At 33.3% G+C, this 24,458-nt stretch overlaps 1 protein-coding gene across 2 annotated transcripts; it reads left to right on the forward strand.

Moving 5' to 3' along the window:
- Positions 1–9,614: 9,614 nt before the first annotated feature.
- Positions 9,615–23,651, forward strand: LOC105162052 (golgin Putative 1). 2 transcript variants are annotated; one of them, XM_011079956.3, is made up of 21 exons: positions 9,615–9,841; positions 10,270–10,347; positions 12,417–12,466; positions 12,575–13,186; positions 13,291–13,353; positions 15,163–15,240; positions 15,341–15,544; positions 15,938–15,994; positions 16,075–16,149; positions 16,331–16,402; positions 17,364–17,426; positions 17,562–17,660; positions 18,856–18,933; positions 19,053–19,121; positions 20,079–20,126; positions 20,210–20,305; positions 20,408–20,484; positions 21,230–21,275; positions 21,365–21,463; positions 22,572–22,616; positions 23,151–23,651. In XM_011079956.3, exons 1-21 carry the CDS (start codon positions 9,814–9,816, stop codon positions 23,220–23,222), a joined length of 2,109 nt encoding a protein of 702 aa, XP_011078258.1. In that variant the 5' UTR covers positions 9,615–9,813; the 3' UTR covers positions 23,223–23,651. The 2 variants fall into 2 exon arrangements, with proteins under 2 accessions (XP_011078258.1, XP_011078259.1); XM_011079957.3 differs by having other exon boundaries at positions 12,578–13,186.
- Positions 23,652–24,458: the final 807 nt, after the last annotated feature.

Genomic DNA, 24,458 nt, shown 5'->3' on the forward strand with positions numbered 1-24,458 from the left:
TTACGATTATATCTTAAGATAATTAATTCGCATAGGTAGATGACGTTTGGTCACTTTTTGGGCATTAGTTTATACCTCTCATGAGTGTTGGGTGATTACTTTTTCTTTTTCTTTTGATAATTTGAGTTAAGAGTTTTGTATTTGTTACTTTATTTTATTATTAAAAGAAAAAGATTTGTATTTAATATATTTTATTTTAATTTGTTTATGATAAGGATATGTACGACCAATAAAGTCTTAAGCGAGTAGTGGCTTAATATATTTTGGTTCCGGATAATTTTATTTTTCGCGCTCAAAGTATACCTCTTTTTCAATTTGGTATCCCAAATTTTCAAGTCATTAGATTTAGTACCAAAAACTTTTAATTTTCATCGATATGAGTACCCTCGTTTAGGTTGACAGTTAAAACAAACGATCAATCCAATTTTGAAGGTAAAATTAGGTGGGATCTTGTTTATATAAGGACATGTTTGGCTGTCATTTTATTCAACACACAAAATTAATTTTAATTTTATAATTAAGGATAATAATGTAAAGAAAAAATAGTCATGTAACTTTTTTATATTTTGCAATTTTAATGCTTCCGGTAACGGATCTTGCAAAAATTGTTGGAATAAATCATGTGCCACGTCATTATTTTCTTAAATTTTCATCCATGTTGACTAAAGTGAACCAATCAGAACAATAGCCCTAATTTAAATGAACTACGTGAGACGCACATGATTTATTCCAGCGACATTCGCAAAATCCAGCATCATAAGGACCAAAACTGCAATGTCACAAAGTTATAGGACTTTTTTACAAATTTAGAAAGATAAAAGATAAAAATACTAAAGTGCAAAAATTACAGAACCAAATATATGTTTAAGCCACCTAGTAATTGAAGTTTAGGTCTTATGAATAAGTTCGAGATTATAAATTTGAATATCACTGTCCGTGTATGTGAACTTATTCCAGTGTATTTCATCATTTTTTAAATTAAGATATCATTCGATTTATTAAAATATTAATTTATTTATATAATTATGACTTCTATTAAAAAGAAAAAGGATCTGTACGACTTCCCTTGCTTCTATCCCTGAGTAGTTGGCAGGTCGTTTTCCATGTATAATTTAGGGGAAAGTTCCATAATCTATCTTTTCCTATAAAATCTTATATATATCTCTAAGTACAAATAAATATCTAAGAAAAATTATTAGGTTAATCGGACTTATCATTTCTTAAAATACTGTTTTTCTTTAATCATGCAACCTATTAAGATAAACATATTATTTCTTAATTGGGTTATATATATATATATATATGTGTGTGTGTGAAGAAAATGACAAAAAAATATAATTTTAGTTGTAATTTAAATTATATGGTATTTTTTATTCTGCACGAATTGATTTACAGAATTAAAATTATCAATTAATTGGGTTATTTGTAAGTTACATACAGTTCTCGAACCAATTGGTCGGTAAAAGACTAAAATTAGTAAACTTTTAAGGGTATAGGACAAAATTATGAAAAATCAATTTATGCAGAATTAAAAATACCAAATTAGATTGTAGAATTAAAATTGTATTTTTTTCAAAAATAAAAAAGAATAAAAAGGAAAAGAAGCGACAGCTTGCAATGGTCTGATGTGTATAGAATCTTGGTCGATCTGTTCAATCAATAGTTTAGTTACCCGATTGTCTGTCTCTATATCTACTTTTTTATCATTGGTTGTCCAGTCACTAATATGATATAACTAATTATGATTGGTTGTGCTCTATTAAATGTATTTTTTTAAAAAAAGCAAATGTTTGCTAATTTATAGGGTTGATTGCACTTTCCCCATTTCTTTTTTTTAAAAAAAAGTTACGAATAAACTAAAATATTTAATATGTGAAAGTGTAAATTTGAATATTGTTAAATTATTTAAAAATTTCAATATCAACTTTAAATGTGAAAATTTTAAAATAAATAAAAAACGGTAAATTTCAGAAACAGAAGTTAACATCCTAAACACTTCAAAAGTGCTTCTAGCTTTTGACCTAAAAACGCTTTTTATTAACAGTTTCAAAAGCAGAAGTTGCCATCCCAAACATCTCAAAATTATTTTTTTGAAGCCAGAAGCTGAAAAGTGCTTTCCTGATGCTCGTGAAAACACTTCCTTAAAAGACTTGCTTAATTATAGGATTAAATGCATTTTTGGTTCCGTAATTTAGGTTATTTAGTATTTTCGTTCTTTAATTTTTTAGGATAACATTTTGGTCCTGTATTTTTTTTTATTTTCATGATTTCATTCATTTTTTTGGCCGGAGCTCACCTCCACTTGCTATAAGGGTGAAATCTAGTGCAAATATAACTAAAATCTCAACAATAAAAAGATATAGGACCAAAATACTACCCTATAAAATTAAAGAATGAATATTTCAAATAACTTAAAATTACATAACCAAAAATACATTTATACCCTTAATTATATTATGGTCAATGTTTTCAAACATTAGCATGCAATTACTATCGTATTTAGTAAGAAATGTTATAATTTTTCCTCTTTTCAAGTGGCAAGATTTAATTGAAGGGATTGCTTTGTTGCAATTCCCATACAAGGACAATGGTCAAAATTATATTATTTACTATAATTAAATAAAATTGATAAAAAACATAAATTTTGATCACGATTAATCGACATTTACCATAATTTTACTTATTACCAAAACATCTGTTATAAGTTTTTATTGTAACTAATATTTTGATCCCTTTTTGCAAAATCAACAACTAATAGTCGTTGCACAGTCATAACTAATTTAATATTACCCATTTTTTTTAAAATCATGTTAATCATAACAAAAAGACATACTTTATTTTTTTCTAGTGAGTTATTTAATTGAGCTCGGACAAAAAGTGGCCTGGAAACAAATAAAATATATTGATGGATCAATCAAAGTAAGATATTATTGATTTTCCCTAAGTTTTTTAAACGCATATTGTCTAAATCATGTTTATTTTCCGACAAATAAAAAAGACATAATTCTTAGTCATGGAATAGGATGGTTTATTATTCTATCAAAATTAATTATTGGGGTAAGTCTTGCAGTCTTGTGCAGCAATTGGTGTTGATATTTAAAGTCGTGTGTTTATAGTCCATTTTTGTTAAGCGTGTTGTGTTTTTATTGGTTTATTTAGTCAGCTTAGGTAGTTAGGCTCACATTTGTTTTCTTTCTTCCGCGAATGTATCTGCGAGAATGGCTAAAAGTCATGGCAAATAATTTTTTCTTGGTGAAAAATCTATATTTTTGCATCGATTTTATCTAAATGCGGTCTATAAAAATTATTTACCATTATTTTTAATCCATTGCTATTAAAATTGTAGCCAATAGTAATTTTTTTACTAGTGAATATCGTCGTTTCTGGCAGGTGTATGTGTTAATTTTCAAAAAGTAAAGATGATTTGTGTAAATGATGTTGACTTTTCTTTTTGGTATTTGTATAATTTTTAATAATAGTGACAATGTATTTAAATAAACTATAGGTTCGAAGGTGTAAATGTAATTATTCTTAGATAATGATGTCATAATATAAAACGTAAGCATTATCATATATAATCTTCTATACCATATAAAAAGAAAATGCATTTTTCTCTAACAAATGACGATTATGACACCGCAACACTAATTTTATCGTTATACTAATAATATCCCCAAATTGATTTTCTCATACCAGTTGAATAATTTATACTCAAGTGAATGAAACTCACACAAACAACTCTTGATATGTGGAGCATCACACCTGCATTACAGGAGAACACATAACAACCCACAAAATTGCATTTTTAATCCTACATGATAGGAGTCAATATTTTTTGATCTTTGCTTTACACGAAATTTAAAATATTCATAAAGTTAAATTTTTTTAAATACATTTAATCTCACAGTCCAACTCCCGTAACAAAATAGACAACTAAATCACTTGTTCTACATGTTGTCATTATTTTTCGATAAAAAACGGGTTTGGAGACTACATATGTCGAAACAATCTAATTTTGGAACTAAATATATAGATCCTTTTATTCAATGGGACCAAAAATTTAATTCTGCCCCAATATTTTCCATCCAAATAGGATATGGAGATCTACATTTTCTGTACCAATATTTCATTTTCTTTTTATTTTCTTAAAAAGTAACGGCTAGGTGCATGATCTTACCGTCTATTTTTTTAACGAAAATTAAGATGTGGGACTACATATATAAAAAAATATTCGATTTTACGTAAAGCGAAAGACCAAAAACGTAGACCTCCTATCTCGTGGGACGAAAAATGCAATTTCGCCGCGACAACCAAAACCCTAATAAAGAGTAGGGTTGAGAAGTTGTGGCCATAGTTGCTCATGAATAAAGAAGAGTCTCTCTCAAGCATTTAAAAGGAGGGTTTTTCACTTTGACATTCCTCTTCTTCTCCCACTAATATCAAACACTTATCCACCAACGCTTGATGGCTTGTGGTGCCCAAATGTTTTGGAATTTTGGTTGCAAGTCATATTGTCTATCTAGTGTCCAATTACGAGGCTCGTGCCCTTCCACATTAATTTGGTTCCACATCAATATGTGAGCCGGCGTCTGCAGTATTTTCAATAATTCTCATAAATTGACTTATCTTCTAATATTATATATTCTGTTCGATCAAATCTGAACTAATTATATGGTACGTATAATATATTTGTTGTCTAATTGATATATAGAAAAAAGTCACCAATCACAATATAAGTGTATCATACTTAGATTGTGATTGATTTGATTCGATCAGGTCTGATTTGGGGAAGAATTTTTCGTATTATATATTGCATGTAGGCCCATTAATGGGTATTTCTATGGCTATCAATCAAGTCACATGAGCCATGAATATTTTGGATTCCATCTAAATTAATTATGTGATATTATACAAGTTTTTGTTCATGAATTTCTTTTTTTTTCAAGGATAATTTACCATTCTCCCCGAGTTTCAATGCATTTATATGTAATTCCTTTTGATGTTTGAGAAATTACACCTAATATTTCATATATATGTTTTAATCCAATAAATAGATCCATCTGTTAGTTAAATTTGCAGAATGCACCGATATTTGTAAAATGGCATAATAAAATTTCTTTTTTATCGTCGATTGACTTACAAACTTATTGTAAGTCAAACATGTATTTTGCTGACCAAACTACCCTTATAAGGATGACGAAAGATTTGTTTGACTTGCAACAAATCAATAATAATTCAATCGATGCTACATATGAAATTTTTATTAAATGTTTTGCTAGGAAATGCAATTTAAGTCCTGTAAGTTAGGAAAATGACATTTTTTGTCCTACACGAATTTATTTTCACAAAAATTTGATAATTTAAAATTGCACGTGACATACACATAACCCAATTAAATTGGTCTAATAAAAAGACCTACAATTGTCAAAATCTTAGAGTTGTAGGACAAATTACGAGAAAATCAATGCTACAGGATAAAAAAATATCATTCCCTAAGTTATAGGATGAAAATTATATTTTTTTCCCCACTAATGAGTAGTATTTTATGCTAATTGCACTTGATTTTGTAATTTTATTAAATTTTTAGATCTTTTTAGCATCCTATATCTATCAATTCATATTATTCTCGGAGCACATAAGTATTGCCAATAATATTGAATGATATTACCTATACGATGATTAGTTGTATTAGGATATTATTGGTGATATTATTCAATAACATGTTATTATCATGAATGCTATATACATTAGTGAAATTTAGACTTCTTTTTTGAAACTCTTAGTGATACGATTTATTTAAATGTATTATTATATTTATTTAGTTTTATGCTTAATTCAACATTCTGTACAAATATTTTTTTCACAATTTCTAAGCAATATGACAATTGTTTTTCATTAATTCATCAACGACTATTTTTTTCCAATGACAATAATTCGATAATAATATTTTATTACGATACACGCTTTAAGTTTTATGTATATCATATTTATCCTCAGCCTTATAGTTATACCAAGATATCTTTGTTAATGAATTATAAGGGATGCTGCTGAATGAGGAATCGAAAATAATATTTTGTGTAAATTTTTTAATTGACATTAATAATTTTTATCTAAATTCTAACGAAAAGGGTATAATTATAAATTCAAATATATCATCTATTTTCAATACACACGTACTTATCTCTATTTTTCTCTCTCTATTTTCAAAATACAAAATAAAACAACTAAAATACAAATCCAAACACAATCTATATTTCTCCATTATCTTTCACTCATAATTTTATATATTTTGGCGCCGTTTATGACATGCACATCTAGTGTGCCGGAGTCCTATCAATTGATATGTATAATTAACTTGTCGTAACACCTCAAATAAAAGAAGTAGGCGTGCAAAGCTTAATTTGGAGGTTCGTGGCACTGCCACACCCTCCTACCAAGCGGTTATGACGTCTGGACCACAATGCGGCAAAGTGACTTGAATGCCACCTCGTCGCCAGTTGATATCACCGCATTAATTTCGCCCCTCCTCTATGTTTTAAAAGTCTGACTTCAATTGCCCCATCCAACTGGAATTTAAAATGACTCCTTGTTACCAAAAAATTTATATTAAATAGCACAAAAAATCTTTCTACATTTTGAATTTTTGATTAAAAATCTTTGTCTATTTAAAAAATAGACGAAAAACCCTCATTTGACGTCACTAGATAGAAGAAAGAGGGGACTGCTGTTCAGGTGACATCGTCGTCGCCCAGACAAAAGCGGGTGTGGCGGCGGTAGCAACCGCCCCCAATTTTTTCTTAAAAAAATTGTTTTAATTAACTTAATTATAGTCATTAAATATATGTTTTAGTTAATTAAAAATAATTTTAGATAATTATAATAGTTATTAGATATTTAATTATCTATTTTGTCTTATATGTATTGGATTTCTTTTAAATAATATAATTAATAAAAGTATCTAACCTAAATAATAATTTAAATTAATTTATAAATTACAATGATATAATTGCTTAACGTTTATATTCATGTACATATCTAAATTTGAAATAACACTTAGTATATTAATCTTTGTAGTGTAATTTTTCTAATTTTTTGGTATTTTATATTTAATATAAATATATTTAAAACAAAAGTATTTATATTTTTAAGAGAGAAAAAATTTTAAAAAATGCTTAAAAAAGTTAAATTTACCTTGGTAATTTGAGATACAATATAGGGGCATTTCAGTCAATCAAGAATAAAAAAGGTCAAAACGTGCAAAAAAAAGTCATGCCCAAACACACCTCAGGCACGTGCACCTCATTTTTTGTTAGTTTATAATAAAATAGGGGTTTTGTGTTCTATTTATTAAAACACAGAGAGATTTTTAATCTATTATTCAAATACACGAAAAATATTTAACTATCTTACAAAAATACAAGGGGACGAAATAAAGTTTACCCAAAATTTTACTGCCCCAAAAATTTTCATTCCAAAAGGGGATTAGTAACTACAAGATTAAAGGAATATTAATTTTATAGAGCTTATAAGATATTTTGAAAAAGATCCAAAATATTTTATTTTGAGGTCTTATAAGCTTTTTTAAGAGAAAAATTATGAAATAATTTTCTAAAGCTTATAAGCTCTCGAATATCTTTTAAGATATTTTGATAAACTTATAAACTTAGTCAAACACCCTCTTAGGAAAAGATATAAAAGCTTGAGCGGGAAAGTGGGAGAATGATACGTGAGAAATTCTTTTTTCATGTGTGAAACAAAAAACGTGTTCACTCCACCCATATATAGAAAGTAAAAAAAAAAATACAAATAAATGATTAATTTTTTATTCATAAACGATACCTAATAGCCAATGACCATATTTCAAGAATAATATTTTATTACAAGTACACCCTTATATAATATTGACTCCCTTATAACTATAAAAATATTACGTGAGAATGTCAAATGAGATGTAAGATTAGAAATTTTTGTTGACGTCGGTATTTTCTGTCCAAACCCTTATTAATGGAAGAGGTCAAGTGTAATGGAGAATTTTGGAGAGGGTATAAGTGTAATTTTAAAATACTTTTAAGAAAAAAAATATAATTTTACATTTATTGGAAGGGTTTAAGTGTAATTAACCTAATATTTAGGAAAAATATAAAAAATTGAGTGAAAAAGTGATGATCACTAAACAAAATTAAAATCTCATATTGATACATGAGATTTTATTTTATTTTATTTTTTGGGTGTGTTAAACAAAATTGCCTCCTGGAATAAGATAAGTGAATTTGCATAAAGCCCTCTTGTTTTTTAAATTAGTTCTTGAAAAAAAAAAAAAACCTCTATTAAATTAGTATATTAACCATTATATCTTCACTTGTTATTCATTGTCTCAATTTTTAATAGGGTAAATTACAATAACATACCCTAATTTATAGTAAAATTACATAAATACTTTTATTTTTATAATTATGCATACACCTATTAAAATTGTCATTGGCATTACGTTGACATCTTCTGTGAGACATTTTTTACTCAAAAAGTTAATATAAGTAAAAAATTATAGTGAAAACCCTTTGTTACCCCCCTTTCAAGATGGTTTTCAGTTTTTTCACGTATGTTCTGGAGTGTAATGCCTTGAGGGTGCATTTATAGTTATGATTTTCATGTAACTACACGAACAACTTTAGTTGGATATATATATATATATATACATATATAGTAAATAAACAAAAAAATCAAGCTGAGAGGAGAGAGAATGAGCAGTTGAGACGAAGGAGAAAGATAAATGAAATAATTAAATAAAATAATTATAAATGATAAATTAAAAAATTATAGAAGACATCAAAATGATACTTTACAATTATATAAAAATTAGTAGTTTTTAGCACACTCTATATGCATATAATTAATTTAAAACTTAAACAATATAATTGTTAATTAAAGAAACAAAAAATAATAAAATAATAAAAGTTGTGGAAAGTTATTGAGAGACAATGGGGAGGAGAGAAAGAGAGGGAAAACTAGAGGTTGAAACAAGAAAAAAACTGTAAATAATTTAAAAATAAAAATAAAATAAACACCAAATAAGTGTTATTCAATTATAATAAAGTATAGATATAGATTAAGAAATGACAGACTAAAAAAATAAAAGGGTATATTACATTGACAACCTCTCAGGTTAGGTTAAATTATACAAACACCCTCATATCTTTTATAAAATTACAATTACACCCCCTGAAGGGTGTTAGTGTAATATTTTTCAGGAGGTATTTATGTAAGTTTTGCATTTCAATAGGGGGTGTAGTTATAATTACAATTATAATCTTAGAGGGTGTAGCTGTAATTTTATAAAAGATAGAGATTATTTATGTATTTTTGACCTAATTTTAGAGGATTTTAATGTAATTTACCCAAAATTAAAAATACCGAAATAATGCTTTTCAATTATTTAAAGTTATAGATGCTGGAAATTGTCTTAATGGGCTTAAATTGTACGTTTGTAATTGGAAAAGAAGGCCCAACAATGACATAGAGTGCCAAAAGAGGCCCATTGTATTAGGCCCATCAACGTAACCCGCCCAACTGCTAATCGGCCGATTGTCCATACGACATCGCAACGGAGTACGCAACATTGCTTGAAATGCACACAGCCCCTGTAACAAACAACTGACACAAGCGATCTACCTTGAAATTATTTCACTATATTTAATCGATCTCCAATATCTCACTGAGAGATTAGTCCAGTTGAAATACTGGTATCTTGAATTAGCCCCATTTGATGATTCAAAGAGTATAGAGAGTTTTGTTTGCAGTAATTGAGTTGATTCGATGGCTTCATGGCTGAAAGCGGCTGAAGGTACGGTTGTTACAGCTCGTTCTGCGTCGTGTTTCTGAATCTTAATTGAAGTTTGATATTTTATGTACTGACGATTTGCGTCATTGATGGGATCACAGCCTGATCTGAATTGTCCGTTTCTCGTCAATCTGAGCTAATTTAACCCCAATATTCGGTTTGCTTTTGTTACTAACTTAGTTTAGAACCGGACGCATATGTTCTTTGCCAACACATATGCTGAGCATTGACAGTATTTTTGGAGAAAATTTTGTAATCTGAAGCGTTCATGTGCTGTGATTATACCGTTTTTGTTTTGGACCGAACAGAATGTGAATCATTTGTGTTTTTTAGTCTTTCAAGGAAAACAGTAAAGGGAAAGACTAGTTCCTGAAGGAAAGTTAGTTGAAATCTGTTCTACATTTTTGTAATTTGTGCTTGCGTTTTACCAGATTTATTTGAAGTAGTGGATCGAAGGGCAAAGCTTGTGGTTGGTGAGAAATCAGACGAGCTGCCTGTTCCCACCCCAGGTATATGTCCAAGAATTTTGATTCCTTTTATCTTCTTCCTGCCCTAATTAATCAACTGAAAATGGTGACCCATTTATGGATACTCAAGTTAAACTACACTTTTAATAGTCTGTATTCTTGAATTCGACAAGTCATTGCCATCTTAAGCAATTAATTCCTGTTTACAACATTTTGTCCTCTTCTGGGACCTTAGACTTTCGGAACTGACCACGGACTGAGTCAGTCTTTGTTGAGCATCCCCTGTGAGAAGGAGATGCAAGGCACCTTTGACACATTTTTGTACTATATACCTGTCAATGGTTATTGACCTCACTTAAATTGCGAACCTCTCCAAATTGCGGCAACCAGGGAACCCATGAAGCTGAATTCACAAGCACTTATTTAAAGTGCGGACTTTCTAGTGTACAACGTGGTAAGGCCTTGGTTGATTCTTCAATGGACCCTGGACCCTGCTCTCGACCCGCTATAATACTTGGGGAATTGTTAGATTATTGTAACGATAATGCTCCAAGAGTTAAAGGCGGCCAGGACGAGGGACCTCTTCCATCTAATAATGATAACTGGTATAGAGGTCCTTAGCACTTAGATGGCCCATAACTCTTCAACCTTTGGCAATTACCCTAAGTTTTAAGGTTGAGGAACACTGAATACATAAAGAGAGCTGTTCCCATGGCCACCTTCCTTTTGATCTCTAATATGGAACGAATGCTTCTTGCAATGAGGAATTCTCTTGTTCATTTTCATCTCTGAACTTCCCCAACAGACTTACCATGCATGGCTCCTGGCCTGCTTCACTTTTTCCTTCTTTCATTTACTTCGCTTGCATGCCACTATGAAATGGATCTCTTACTTTCAGAGGATAGTGCCTTGCTAAGAAGGAAAATGCATTAAACAAGTCTTTTTTCATAGAAATAACTTCTTGTTGAATTCACATTACAAATATCATATGTAAATTGAAGTTTTTAGTTCATATTAGAAACTGATAATTTGGACTTCATGCACAATTACAATTCACCTAGTTTCTAGATAAGAGACTTCAAATTTTGAACTCATATAAAATATCTTTAGCTTATGCTCTATTAGAAGCTTTCTTATACATGGATTTTGAGATATAGGGCACGCAGCAGCTGTCACCCCAGCACTGCTGAACTTGTACCTTTGTCTTAAGTTAGTGATGAGTTGTATATATGATTGTCAAATGGATAGTGGCATAACAACCTTATCCAGGTTTGAGTGGCAGTACTTTTATCAGCTAACAAAAAAACACAGGTGTTACCTCATTTGCATATGTTATGTTGATTTTGTGACCTCTGAGAAAATTATTTTCTTTCCCAAATAAGCAAGCCAGTTTAGCACAGAGTTCAGAGTTAAAGCTATTTAACTGAGTGGTCCAAAAGCAAAGGAATAGATTCAGAGAATTGGCTACTTAGACTTGAGAAGATTGCAAATTAGTCCACTTTTTATTTATTGTAGTTACCAAAAGATGGAGCAGTAACCAGTGAAACCTTTGTAGAGATGAAGAAGAGGAAGCTTATGAGCCTTCAAAGACGCTAAATTGATCCAACCCAGGCTAATGAGATTTGAAAAATGATTGAGAACAAGATTCTCTGTTCAAATAGATTGGCCCATTAACTCTGGTTTAGTCCAAGATCATATGGTTAAAGCTCACTGCAGGAAAAATTTGGACTTATTGTATGGGATTTTATTAATTTGGATTACAAGAGCTGGTGAGAAGCACCTGGGTTGCTTCATTAGCAGCATAAGTTAAAATTTTTGCCTTCCCTCATTTTGGCATTGAGTCCCTCTGTTCAGAGGTGTGTCTGAGGCTTAAGCCATATCAAGGTGGTCTTGTTACAAGCAAACATAAAGGCTTGCCTCATAATGCCTCCAGGGATCTATGCATCACTACAATTGCCTTCTTAAGGCTAGCATAGGAAACAGTGGAGAGCAGAAAATGAACTTGTCTAGCCAACCCCAGATTGTTGAATGTGGATTTAATTATTGAGTTGGAACTAATGGTTCTCCTGTTTAACTAAATGTTTCTTTTTGGTACTTCCAAAATTATAAAGGTTCTAATAGACGAGGATCTCATGCAAAGAAGAGTAGACCAAGATCAAAGGTACTTATTTGTTTCCTTAGGTCTTTGTTGGTGTATAGATCTATGCAATCACATTTAGAATCTAAGGTTGTTATATGATTATAATACGGAAATTTCTTGTGGCTCCAGAAGAAACTCCTACCGGATGAAGTTCCTTCTGCCGTGGATGAAAGAGAACAAACTATCACTGAAACATCGCTATCACAAGCAGAACCTGATGGGAATGTACCCATATCTCTGATTGAAAGTGGTGAAAATAATCCAGGTACTAGTGGCAACGTTGACATTGATGAGCAACACAAGGCTGATAGAGATGGGTCCACAACAGAGAATTCTATATCTGGAACATTATCTAACGATGAGGCCAAGCCAGTTGGCGATCATCTGGATGTAGAAACTTCTAAGGCTGAAGCTATGGCCTCAAATTTAAATGATGATGTCAGGATGGCAGAACTTGCAGATACCCCTGTTGGAAATCCATCAACTTCTGCCAAAGATGTTGACGTTGTCAATGGCAATTCTCCAGCTGACTCCAATCAGAATATGATGTCAGAAGAGGCAGGTCCTTTGAAAAGTGCTGAACTTTCAGAATCTCAAACTCCACATGAAGATGCGGCAACCAAAGCTGATTCCCAGTCAAAGGATCTGGAATTAGTTATTGAACCTGGTATCCAAAATAAGCAGCATAAGGAACAAACATCTGTTACGTCTGCGGTGAAAGTACAGGAGCAACTAGATGAGGTAATGTATTTATAATTGTGAAAATTTTTAGTTCTGTTTCTTAATTTATGATCTTTAATGATGAGAATAGCTTTTGCATATACTAAAATATTTTAGTTCAACAGGCTCAAGGATTACTTAAAAGTGCAATCTCAACAGGGCAGTCAAAAGAAGCTCGTCTAGCCCGGGTAAGAAATACTATACTTGTGCACAAACATATGTAATTTGCTATCAGGATGTGCTTGTTTTCACTTCCAACCTAATACAAAGTCATTCGGAGTTACTTGTTGATGCTTTAAATGAATGGAGTTCAATAGTTCAAATCCTAAAGTTGAGATGGAGTATATACCTAATCGAAATAGTAGGAAGCCTACCTAATCCTAAACAAGCCTTAATTAATTGGAAATAATAAGCCTGCTCGCTATTTTCTTCTAAAGAGGATTTTTATTCTGCAATTTATAGAAAAAGGAAAGTAAGAATTTGTGTTTTCATTTTCAATTTTTGGTTTTCGTGGAAAATATGTATTTTTAATTTTGTATAGATTTACATTTGAAATGAGAATAGGTTTGGATTAGTTAATGAGATTGTGGTTTATATTGAAATGTGGTGATAAATCAATATAATTCCAATGAGAATATGCAATAAATAAACTTGTTTTCACTTTAGCAATTGAAAACTGGAAATAAAAACATAAACAAACATGCATGTCTAAGGGAATGCAAGAGTGGTGTGGTCCACAAATTGTTCAATGTCACAGCTGTTGCCACAAATCTTCTCCATGCAAAAATATATCCTGTAAATGAAGAGCGTTGCCTACTTTACTTGAAGACTTGCAGACTGGAAGGATGTCTGGAATCTGGAGTCTTTTCTTTGTGAATTTAATGTTCACCACTTGTAACTGTTGCTTGTATTGAAATCACTGAGAGTGTGCGGTCTCAAAATTTTCAAGGAAACTCATGCAATGCAGATCTTTGTTTTCACTACAATTGGATGATAATTGGAGAAAGATTATGGTTCAAGAAGGCTGAGATAGAGGATTTTATATCTCTGTGACACATCTGTCTGATTTTTTCTAGGAAATGAGTAGGGGAAGGATCTGGCCAAACGAGTTTTTTACTAATTTATTTCTGAGATGTTCATATAATAGAGATTGCTACTGCACAAACTCTATTTATGTAGGACAAAGAGAGAAGAGAATCATGGAGATAACTTACTTAACTGGAGCATATAAGTAGGTGGAAAAGCAGCATTGTTTTCCCCGTAAGTCTTGCGGAAGACCACTGGATGGTTTCTGTGTAAGTGACAAGTTAGAAGAGACATAATAGATGCCTGTGAAAGAAGCCTAAAAGATTACCAAATACCACGTCCCAATCCTTGTAACATACCTACCATTTTTCTCAGAGAGCAGTTTACTGTAAGAAATGCTTTCTGTGTGTACCAAAGTTTGACTTTTCATTTGTTGATCTTATCCAAGCACTCAAGGCATTGGCCATAATGCTTAAAACAGTGACTTGCAAGACTTGCTAGGTATACGCCATGAACAATACCTAAGAACTTATAGACCAAACAGGGGTACCACCATTAACAGGAGCATTATGTTTACCTCTTACCTTTATAAGATTAAACAAGAAAAATCAGTTTTTTTGGCTTATACCTGACATTTTCACATTTTAAGCTAAAATTAAATATATCCAAATTGCATCTGGAAGCTCTTTAGCTCAAAGTGTCTTTGCCTGTAGTATGACAAGGAAGCTTGGCTGGTCCTTGTTCTCTTAATGCCATCAGTTAACAGAGCACTGATGCGTGATTGTGGTGCTGCCATGTTTTAACTATTTGTCTTAGCATTAGTCGTAATAGAGATCATATGTCTTATGGTAAGCAACTGCTCAGCAGATTTTTGGTGTCATTTTGGAAGGCAAAAGAACAACTTTTTGTCATATCTAATGTGCAGACGTTTTTCTTTATGTTTGTTATCGCTTAATGTTTATCATGCTCAGGTTTGTGCCGGACTTTCAACACGCCTGCAAGAGTACAAATCTGAGAATGCTCAGTTGGAAGAGCTTCTCGTGGCAGAGGTGAATGACAAGCTCCTATTTCACATGGACTACGAGTTCAATTTAAGTCCTTGTCACTTTAAAATATGACCTTGTATGTGGCTACACTCTGCTGTAACAGAGGGAATTAACTAAATCATATGAGGCTCACATAAAGCAGCTCCAGAAAGATCTCTCTGCATCTAAAGGAGAGGTGAGCAGAGTGGAGGCAAATATGGTAGAGGCATTATCAGCAAAGAATGCTGAAATTGAGTCACTTGTCAGTTCTGTTGATGCGCTGAAGAAGCAAGCTGCTTTGTCTGAAGGGAATTTGGCATCACTGCAGGTCATTTACTATCTACAAGAGATGCTTATTTTCACTGTATATCACTTTTTCCGCAAACGTATTCAGTCTTTATCTAGTTTGGGCTCCAAGCCAAAGAGATGACATTAGCTTTGTTTGGCGTTCGGGGGGGGGGGGGGGGGGCAATGTGGGGATCAAAAGAAAAAAGGAACGAAAAAGTGGCATTTGAGCATTGTTGCATCATTGTTGTACTCTAGAGCCAAATGTTGCACAGAGTTGAATGCTATAATCCTCTCAGAATTGTGTAATTCATCTTCTTCATGGAAGTTGCCAATTTCTTTTTACCTCTCTTTGTTCTTTGCCTATTTGTGTGATAATTGATTATCACTTCAATCATTTTATTCTCATTCTTATCCTGTTTAATATTCTTATCAGGCAAATATGGAGTCTATAATGAGAAATAGAGAACTGACAGAAACAAGGATGATGCAAGTAAGTTCACTTTCTTCCCTCAAGTGTAAGGAACATGGTTGTAGTGAAGCTGTAAATAGATGAGACTGGTCTAATCCTAGGCCCTAAGGGAGGAACTGGCTGCTGCTGAGCGAAGAGCTGAGGAAGAGCGCTCTGCACATAATGCTACAAAGCTGGTTTGTCTATAGTTATCCTCTCTACCCTCTCTCTCTCTTTCTCCTGAGTTCTGTATGTTCTGTCTGTTTTCGTGCGTGTAGATAGTATTTTGTTATTATTTTTAAGTTGTTTCTGAAGAATATGTGGTTTTGCTGTTGAAGCCTTCTGTCATGCAGTATAATGAACTTCTCAATCTAACAGGCAGCAAGGGAAAGGGAAGTAGAATTGGAACAGAGAGCTATTGAGGCATCCACAGCATTAGCCAGAATTCAGGTAATGCAAGGGCGCATGACAAAATTTTTTCTTATACATCATCTGTAATGATTTAGGTTGTCTCTTCCTTTTTGTTCTTTGTAAATCTTTCTGTGTGTTGATATGATTAGTACCTAAGATTATTTCCCTGCGACCGGGGTTCAAGTTCCATCTATATGCAAAGTCTATAGACCACAGTAATTTGACTATAGCTGATATACAATGGTGTCCAAGCATTCAAGCTGTGCTGGCAAATAGGCTGTATTAATGTATTGGCTCTCGCCAAAAGAATTTTTTGTAAATACTGGCAGCATTGGCTTTGCGATATGATCTACTCATTTACAATTTTCTGTTAAATTTAATAGCCTTGTACTCAAAATTTAGTTCTCTCCTTGGTCATGCTTTAGTCTGAGTGGTCTATTTTTCTTGGAAAAGTTTTCTTAGCTCGTCAAGGAAATCTTCTTTGGACTTGGGAGGTAACTTTCTGTTCCTGAAAGAGGTTTTCCATTCTGCACTCTCTTTCTGGCAATTCTTGATGCATCCTGGCATCGTGTTTCTGGATTCATCATTAAAAATTAATTTCATCCCCGAGAATTGAATGAAAAAGTTTTGGACGTCCTAACAATATGTGTTTCTGAATTCATCTTAGAATTAATTTCTTCACTGACAGTTGAAAGGAAGAATTTTGGCATAATTGGTGCACATGAAATCCATTAACTGATCAAGTTTGAGTTGAAGTGAAATTTTGTGGTTAAATAGAACGTTGTTACTGGAAACTATTCTTAAAACTTTCTCATTATTTTGCTATACAGTATCCTAATTGTATTTGCTTTGCTTTTCTCTTGCACAAGGATTGAACTAATTTTTTAATTCAGGGAAGATTATGTATTGGTATTTCTGTATCTGATAATCTCCCTCATAATTGATATTCTTTATTCTATTCCTCAATGTTCACAAGTACAATCATTGATTATTCCATCAGAGAACTGCAGATGATAGGGCTTCAAAGGCAGCAGATCTTGAGCAGAAGGTAGCCCTTCTTGAGGTAATGACATTCCTTTGTTATCTTTATGAATTTATCTCCCTGTCCCCAGCCTTATTCTGACCCCTCTTCAAAATGGAGGAAATTGAATCAGATCCGCAGATAAAACTTCATCTAATCCCTAATACATGATGCTAGGCTGAATGTTCGTCTCTCAATCAAGAACTGCAAGATATGGAAGCTCGTATTCGCCGTGGACAAAAGAAGTCCCCTGAAGATGCAAATCAAGCTATTCAGGTTCAGAAAGTCAAAAAATCGCTATCATATTTTAATATAAGTGCGTTGTTGCATTTCGTAGTAATGAACAGAGATCTCATTTATCCAAAAAAAAAAGAAAAAGAAAAACAGAACATCCCATTGTAGTCCTACATCATGATAATTTGATTGCTATTCTTTCTTCTATGAGATCATCTGTATGCCAAATGGTGTATGGTTTATCTTATTGATAAATCTTAATTGGACGAAACCAGAAAGGGAATTGTTGTGAGTTAGAAATGAGAGAGTGTGGCAAAAAAGTTGCCGGAGGGAATTTTATATTGGAGATCAGGAGATACCCATAACCAAAATTGACCTTTATTTATCAGTTGCATGATTTATTGAGTAGGATAGCAGATGGTATTCAAAGTATTTAGCTGGTTCAGGAAAATGAAGGAGTTTGTTGGATTCTAGATAAACTCTAAAATAAAATTGTCTTGGATCTTCTATGTCACAAATAATTACTTAGAAAAATATCTATATCGTTTGAATATCTCTGAGGTCACAATATTAGGACCAATATGTTGTAAAAAGAGAAAGGATAAAGTAGAAATCAGTTTTACCTTTGAGTCAGTTAAGGTAGCACCTATCAGAGAAAAATTGGAGGGACATCTTATATCAGACTGTTAGACTTCTATGCTGGAGGCTGTTAGTTGCAGTTTCTAGGAAAACTTATGGAAATATCAGTGGTAAATGGAAGGAGAAAGACAACCTAAGATCATGTAAACTAATGATAAAGGATGTAACCCTCTCTGATAATAATATGTAAACATGAATTTGACAGACTAGAGTGGAAGGAAGAAGACCTATGCTGAATAGTCCAATTGACATTTGCTTTGGGGAGCTACCTTATAACTTCTCTGGAATGTGGTTGGAAAAGTGAATTTGAAATAATGCTAGCATCATCTGTCAAAGAAGTTGTCTTAAGACCTTAACTACGCTGTGGCCTTTAACTTTTCTTGAAACATTTTGTTCACCAGATATATCTGGCCATCTTCCTGGTTCTAGCATATCAGAAATTAGTATAGATTTCTTCATTTTTGTAACATTTAGTTTTGCAATTCTCCTGTCCTTAACATTCAACTCCAGAACAAAAACCTGATATGAGTTAGTTCTTGTATCTGCAAACATGATATCTCCTGTAGCTTGTGATTGATTTTATTTTCTAAACATGAAGGTGCAGGCATGGCAAGAGGAAGTCGAGCGCGCACGTTTAGGTCAGAGAGAAGCAGAGAGCAAACTTTCTTCAATGGAGGCAAGTTGCGTCTTCTTGCTTATAGGACATATGTTCAATATACGACTAGGTTAACTTGGAATCTCCGTGCAGAAATCCGTACTAATTTCTCAAGGTCTTTTTTCCCATGTATCTTGCAGGCTGAAGTTCAAAAGATGAGGGTTGAAATGGCTGCCATGAAGAGGGATGCTGAGCATTACTCACGCCAGGTAACTCTTTCTTTCTCTCAGCATGTCTGGATTCTTCTGGAATGAAGTTGTTTACATATTTTAGGCTTTGGATCAAATTTAGTAGGCCATGTAACATGAAATGATTTTTTGAGGGTTAACACTCTTTCTTTGCTTGGTAATACTGATTACGTGCATTACAATTAAGTACTTGTGTTAAATGTTATGTATAAAACAGAACCTACCTAAAATAGAACATCTGCAGCTGAGAACTTGCCATATAATACAATAGAAATGCACTTTTCCCTATAGGAAAAGCTAGTGAGTGCTGGTCTTTTGAGTTTTGACTACTTCTCTTATGATGTTGTTCAGTTTAGCTGCTTATGGACTTGGTCCGTAGATTTCTGATTCATAATTTATTTCCTACTTATCATGTTGATCCCCTGATCCAGCAGTCCTATTAGAGGTTGAATGGTGAATGAGAAGTACATATATGTGAAACTTACCAGGCCTTTGATTCTTTGCTTATTGTCATTGTTCACTAGCATGGTTTTGTGAAATGCACTTGAGTGCATGCTCATAATTGATGACTTTAAATCATATCAGCCTGGAGAGGTGCTGTTTCAGGTCTAATAGGATGCCATGGTATTGAAAATCAAGCCTGTGCTACATTTAATATTACTGCTTGCTAAAGCCTAAAACAACCTTGCTTCAAAGTCGTGTGATTTAGGAATTAGATTTCCAATTGATCTAGTATTGTTCATGATGCATCACCAGGTCACCTGCTGAGTTATGCAGACAGAAAATTTTCTGCATTCTATTGTCATAAGATTGTGGTAACAGAAAATTATAAGGGATTTACATTTCAAAGTTGTTTCTACTGATCAATTCTTAATATTTTTATCCATAATATTAGGCCATAAGTTCGTCCATATTTTCTCATATATTGAGCATGTCACTCAGTTATTCAAGTGTGACTTCATATATGTCTTTGAGCAGGAACATATGGAGCTGGAGAAACGCTATCGCGAGCTAACTGATTTATTGGTAAGTCATTTTGCACTCGTCACTTGCTATCTCAGCACCACCATAACTTGTTTGGATGCCCAACTATTGCAATTGCTCTCCAGTATTACAAGCAAACACAACTGGAAACTATGGCCAGTGAGAAGGCTGCAGCTGAGTTTCAGTTGGAAAAGGAAGTAAAGAGGCTTCAAGAAGCACAGGTCTGAACTTGGTTATGTTGCATTTTTGTCATTCTTGCATACCCTTTACTCTCCTTTTTTATTTCCCTAGTCTCACTTTTATCAAATTATCTTTTAAAACAGTTAGAAGCTGAAAGGAATAGAGTTTCTCGTCGAGCGTCATCCTCTTGGGAAGAGGACACTGACATGAAAGCACTTGAGTATGTTTGCTTCATCTAGTTATATACATCATAAAATATTTTAAAATGTTGCTGTTGGCGGTCATACGCTGTAACTTGGATTTTTTTCACTTTTTTATTTGCTTTTCCCCTACTGGACTCAAACATTTACTTAAAAGTCTCTTAAGACCAATCTGTTGCCCATAGAGTCTGGGAAATTGGCCCTTTTGATTTTAATTTGTCAGTCAAACGAATAGTCTATCCTTTAAGTCAAACTTTGAATAGCATTTTCAAGGCATATATGTTTAGCCTTTCTTTTTTGTTTAAAAGCAACTGTCATTGTTTATCATGTCTTATGGCTTCTAAGCTGTACATAAGTCTCCTTTACTGCAAACATGTATGGCAAGAACTGAGTCACTTTCCTACTGTAATGGACCTCTCTCATCTTTAAATGCTTTTGCATTGTATCTCCTTCCTAAGATATCGTTTGTTTGACTGAAGCTTATGAACTTTAATCTGAGCATTGATCTATTTCTTTTTCATTTCAACTTATTAGAATGAATTACGAAGTAGAAAATGTGTATAGATGTTCTCAAATCTGGGTGATAAAATCTTGATGAAATTTGAGCACAATTACATCTATGACCCTGATTTGCATTTTGAAGATGCCTTGAAGAGATTCTGTAATGAATACACTCTTATAATCCTCCACTAAATTCCTGCCAACTGACCTTATTAGGAGAGACTTGAGTAGATATAAATTCTTAAATCTCATTCTGACTTTCAGGCCTCTCCCATTGCATCATCGCCACATGGCAGGGGCAAGCTTACAGGTATGCTTGATATGTCTTGTTTCTTTATTGCTCATTCCTTGTCTATTGAGATTATGTATTGCCCCTCTCAATTTACTGGCAAATTGCAGTTACAAAAGGCAGCAAAGCTTTTAGATACTGGAGCTGTCAGGGCCACAAGATTCTTGTGGCGGTATCCTACTGCCCGAATTAGCCTGCTTTGCTATCTGGTTAGAACATTTAATCATTAAGTTGGAGTTTGATTTATTTGATATTGTTGTCTACTTTTAAACTTGTTGGCATGCTTTGCATTTATCCTTTTTGTTGTCATGTAACTGGAGATCATATCACACTGGTAATCATCCTGTGGGATACAATGTGGATTCCCAATGCAAGAAAAGTGAGGCCAAAGTGTTGGTGAAAACGAAAGAAATTAAAGAAAATAATGGATTACTTGCCAGTTTTAGCTAAATTGTCTGCCTGTTCTGCCTGGAAAACAGTTTAAAAGACCGGATCTTCAGCTGTGTAACCATCTTCTATTAAGAGAATGAGTTTCACCTGTTACATGGACCCTATTTACTTAAGTTCCACTTAGATTGCTCTCTAATTCTTCTCCCTGTTCACACAATCTGTGTTGAAATCCTCCCTTAACCTGTTAATATTTAAACATTCTATAGTCGTTTCAGATTCACATTTCTTCCAGTCTTGAATCTGTGCACTACAGAATACTGATGGCGCTTGATCCATATATGCTTCAGACTTTACATGTCAAAACAGATTAGATGATAGAAGCGTGGAAACAATTTATTTCTTGTTCTGATTGGCTTGGCTCTGTAGGATGATCAGAATGCTCTTTGTACAAGACCACCTACCGTAAGAACCCAGCTTTCTATGTGGCTAAGTGATTTCTCGCCAACGTTTGGTCACTAATTCTGTTCTGCTGATTGGGGATGCCCGTGCCTCCCACTAAAATTTCTGATATTTGCACTGAAACTTCTCAGGATAAAACTTAGAGAATGTTGATTAACTTAAGGTATTTTAGTATGGCATGTGGGTAGATTTGGGTTGATTGTTCAAGAAAGTTCTTTAGCAGATAATAGAAGACCATCAACAGATGTCCATGTTCAGTAATTGACCATACCATCTGTGTAGCATTGTTCTTTTCTTTCAAAAAAAAAACCTGTTTAGCATTGTTATGAGGCCTAAAAAATGGAATTTTCTCACTAAGCAAAAATACTCTTCCTCACACATACACTCGAAACTTGCAAAGTCCATATAACATAGTTCAAAGAAGCTAAATGTTACTTGTTTAATAATACTCTCTGCTAATGTTGACAGGTGTTTGTGCATTTCTTCTTGATGTACCTCTTGCATCGCCTTCAGGTACGCATATCTGGTTGCTTATTTAATCAATTTGTCAATAAACAGGAAGAAAGCATGATGGTAGAAATTTTACGGGATAACAAATTTGAGAAGAGTAGTATGCTGTAACTTGTGTAGTCTGATGTTGGAAGATTGTGATCTCAACAAACATCTGTCGCTGGATGAATTTAACAGAATAGGATCAACGGAAAACAAATTGAATTGTTTTCATGAGGCTTCATCCCTGTCCTTTTCACTGTTTGATTTTATAACCTTTTTGGCATAGCATTTTGAAGTTCCACTGCGGCTTCTTTGCCACTTCTACTCAGGCCAATTTCATCGGCAGCTTTTCTTTATTATGCCCCATATATACATCAATATAGTAGCTTCCACCAATATTGCAGCATTCCTGTGGATATGCCCATACAGCATTATGACTATATATTTGAAGTGTTACATTTCCAGTTATCTTAGTAGGAACTTTAGGTTAAAGATAGAGACGTGAAAGATATTGTTGTCACATTTCACTGAGCATGTGTTTTGTACAACACGCAGGAGCAAGCTGATACTTACACGTCCAGAGAAGTTGCAGCTTCTATGGGATTATTGAACAAAACGCTACCTTGAGCAGCATAGTTGGAACCTGCTTCCAGTTAATACTTTAGAGCATATAAAAAATGTCGGGAGGGATGACTGGGTGGTTTCATATCAAATTTGTCACGAGAACTCACTTTCTCAGTATGTGTCTGGTACGCTGATTGCTGAATGAGTTTTTCTCAAGGTCACTCCCACTGGTTCCCAAGTCTAACAAGATTCATGCCTGGGCTCGACTAACTCTCAGTGCCGTGGTTGAGATGTAAATGACTAACATCTTTGGTTTTACGAATGGACGCTGACTGGAGTGATATTCTTTGCACATTTAGCAGAACTATCTGTATATGTAAACTCTCAAAAGTGTAGCCTTTAATTGTTCGTTTGGACTTCCATTTTTATGGTAGATGTAGGCTGGATAATAAAACTAATATAGTGTGTCCCTAGTTTGGGGTTTGTGTTTAATATTGGAAAAACTCAAAAATACATCATTTAAGGCCTAGAATCCAACTAAACAAATAAAATAGCTTTTACTTGTTTAATAATTCTTCTCGAATTATAATATTTGTAAGGGAGAAATGATTTCTTGTGTTTTCAATTTGATAAAATTACTTCTCGTACAAAGTTCCTGAGCAGCTTTCCTTGGTTGTAGGTGAAGTATCTGTCTTGACTGAACAACGCGGTCAAGCCAGTTCAGTTTGCAGGTGCTCTGTTCTCTTTTGGTTTTTTGTCAATTTATAACCATTGCAAAATATGCTTTAAGGGTTGCTTACAAAAATTGGCAGAAAAAATCCTCAACTTGCATTTGGAACGAGGCTGCCCTTGAAGCCGTTTTATTTAAAGTAAATTTGTTTGATAGCCTCCACTCTAACGGCACTCACCGGCATTAAGGACCGTTGTGCCGCCTCTCATCCTCCCTATATTCTCTTACCGTCACCCTCTCCAATTCACTAACCTCTTCGTCTTTTTCTAATTCTTTGTGTTCATGGTCTCTGTTGTTTGGAACAATTGATAAGACTCTTTTCCCCCATCCTATCTGGTAGATGATGGGAATTAGTATTTGGATCTTGATCGACAAATATTACTTCTTTCTTCATCTTCGTCCTTGCTGCTATCTATTAGTCCGACAGTGCATGGCAAAAGTCTACACACCACTTAATTAACACAAATGAGTAAAATCTTCAGGACCTCATAGTAACAATAAAGAATGCGCGAACAGCTACTGTCAATGATGGATATTGGTTGATAATGTTCAAGAGAATTATCGGAATT

The sequence above is a fragment of the Sesamum indicum genome, linkage group LG5 (genome assembly GCF_026168435.1).
Source record: "Sesamum indicum cultivar Baizhima isolate 11 linkage group LG5, ASM2616843v1, whole genome shotgun sequence".
Taxonomy (NCBI): Eukaryota; Viridiplantae; Streptophyta; class Magnoliopsida; order Lamiales; family Pedaliaceae; genus Sesamum; species Sesamum indicum.

Bases quoted from the DNA above. Each gene is read 5' to 3' on its own strand.
- LOC105162052 (XM_011079956.3), top strand. From the start codon at position 9,814: ATGGCTTCATGGCTGAAAGCGGCTGAAG. The intron at 15,545-15,937 runs GTCATTTACTAT...TATTCTTATCAG, and splicing joins GGAATTTGGCATCACTGCAG to GCAAATATGGAGTCTATAAT. The intron at 20,485-21,229 runs GTATGTTTGCTT...TCTGACTTTCAG, and splicing joins ACTGACATGAAAGCACTTGA to GCCTCTCCCATTGCATCATC.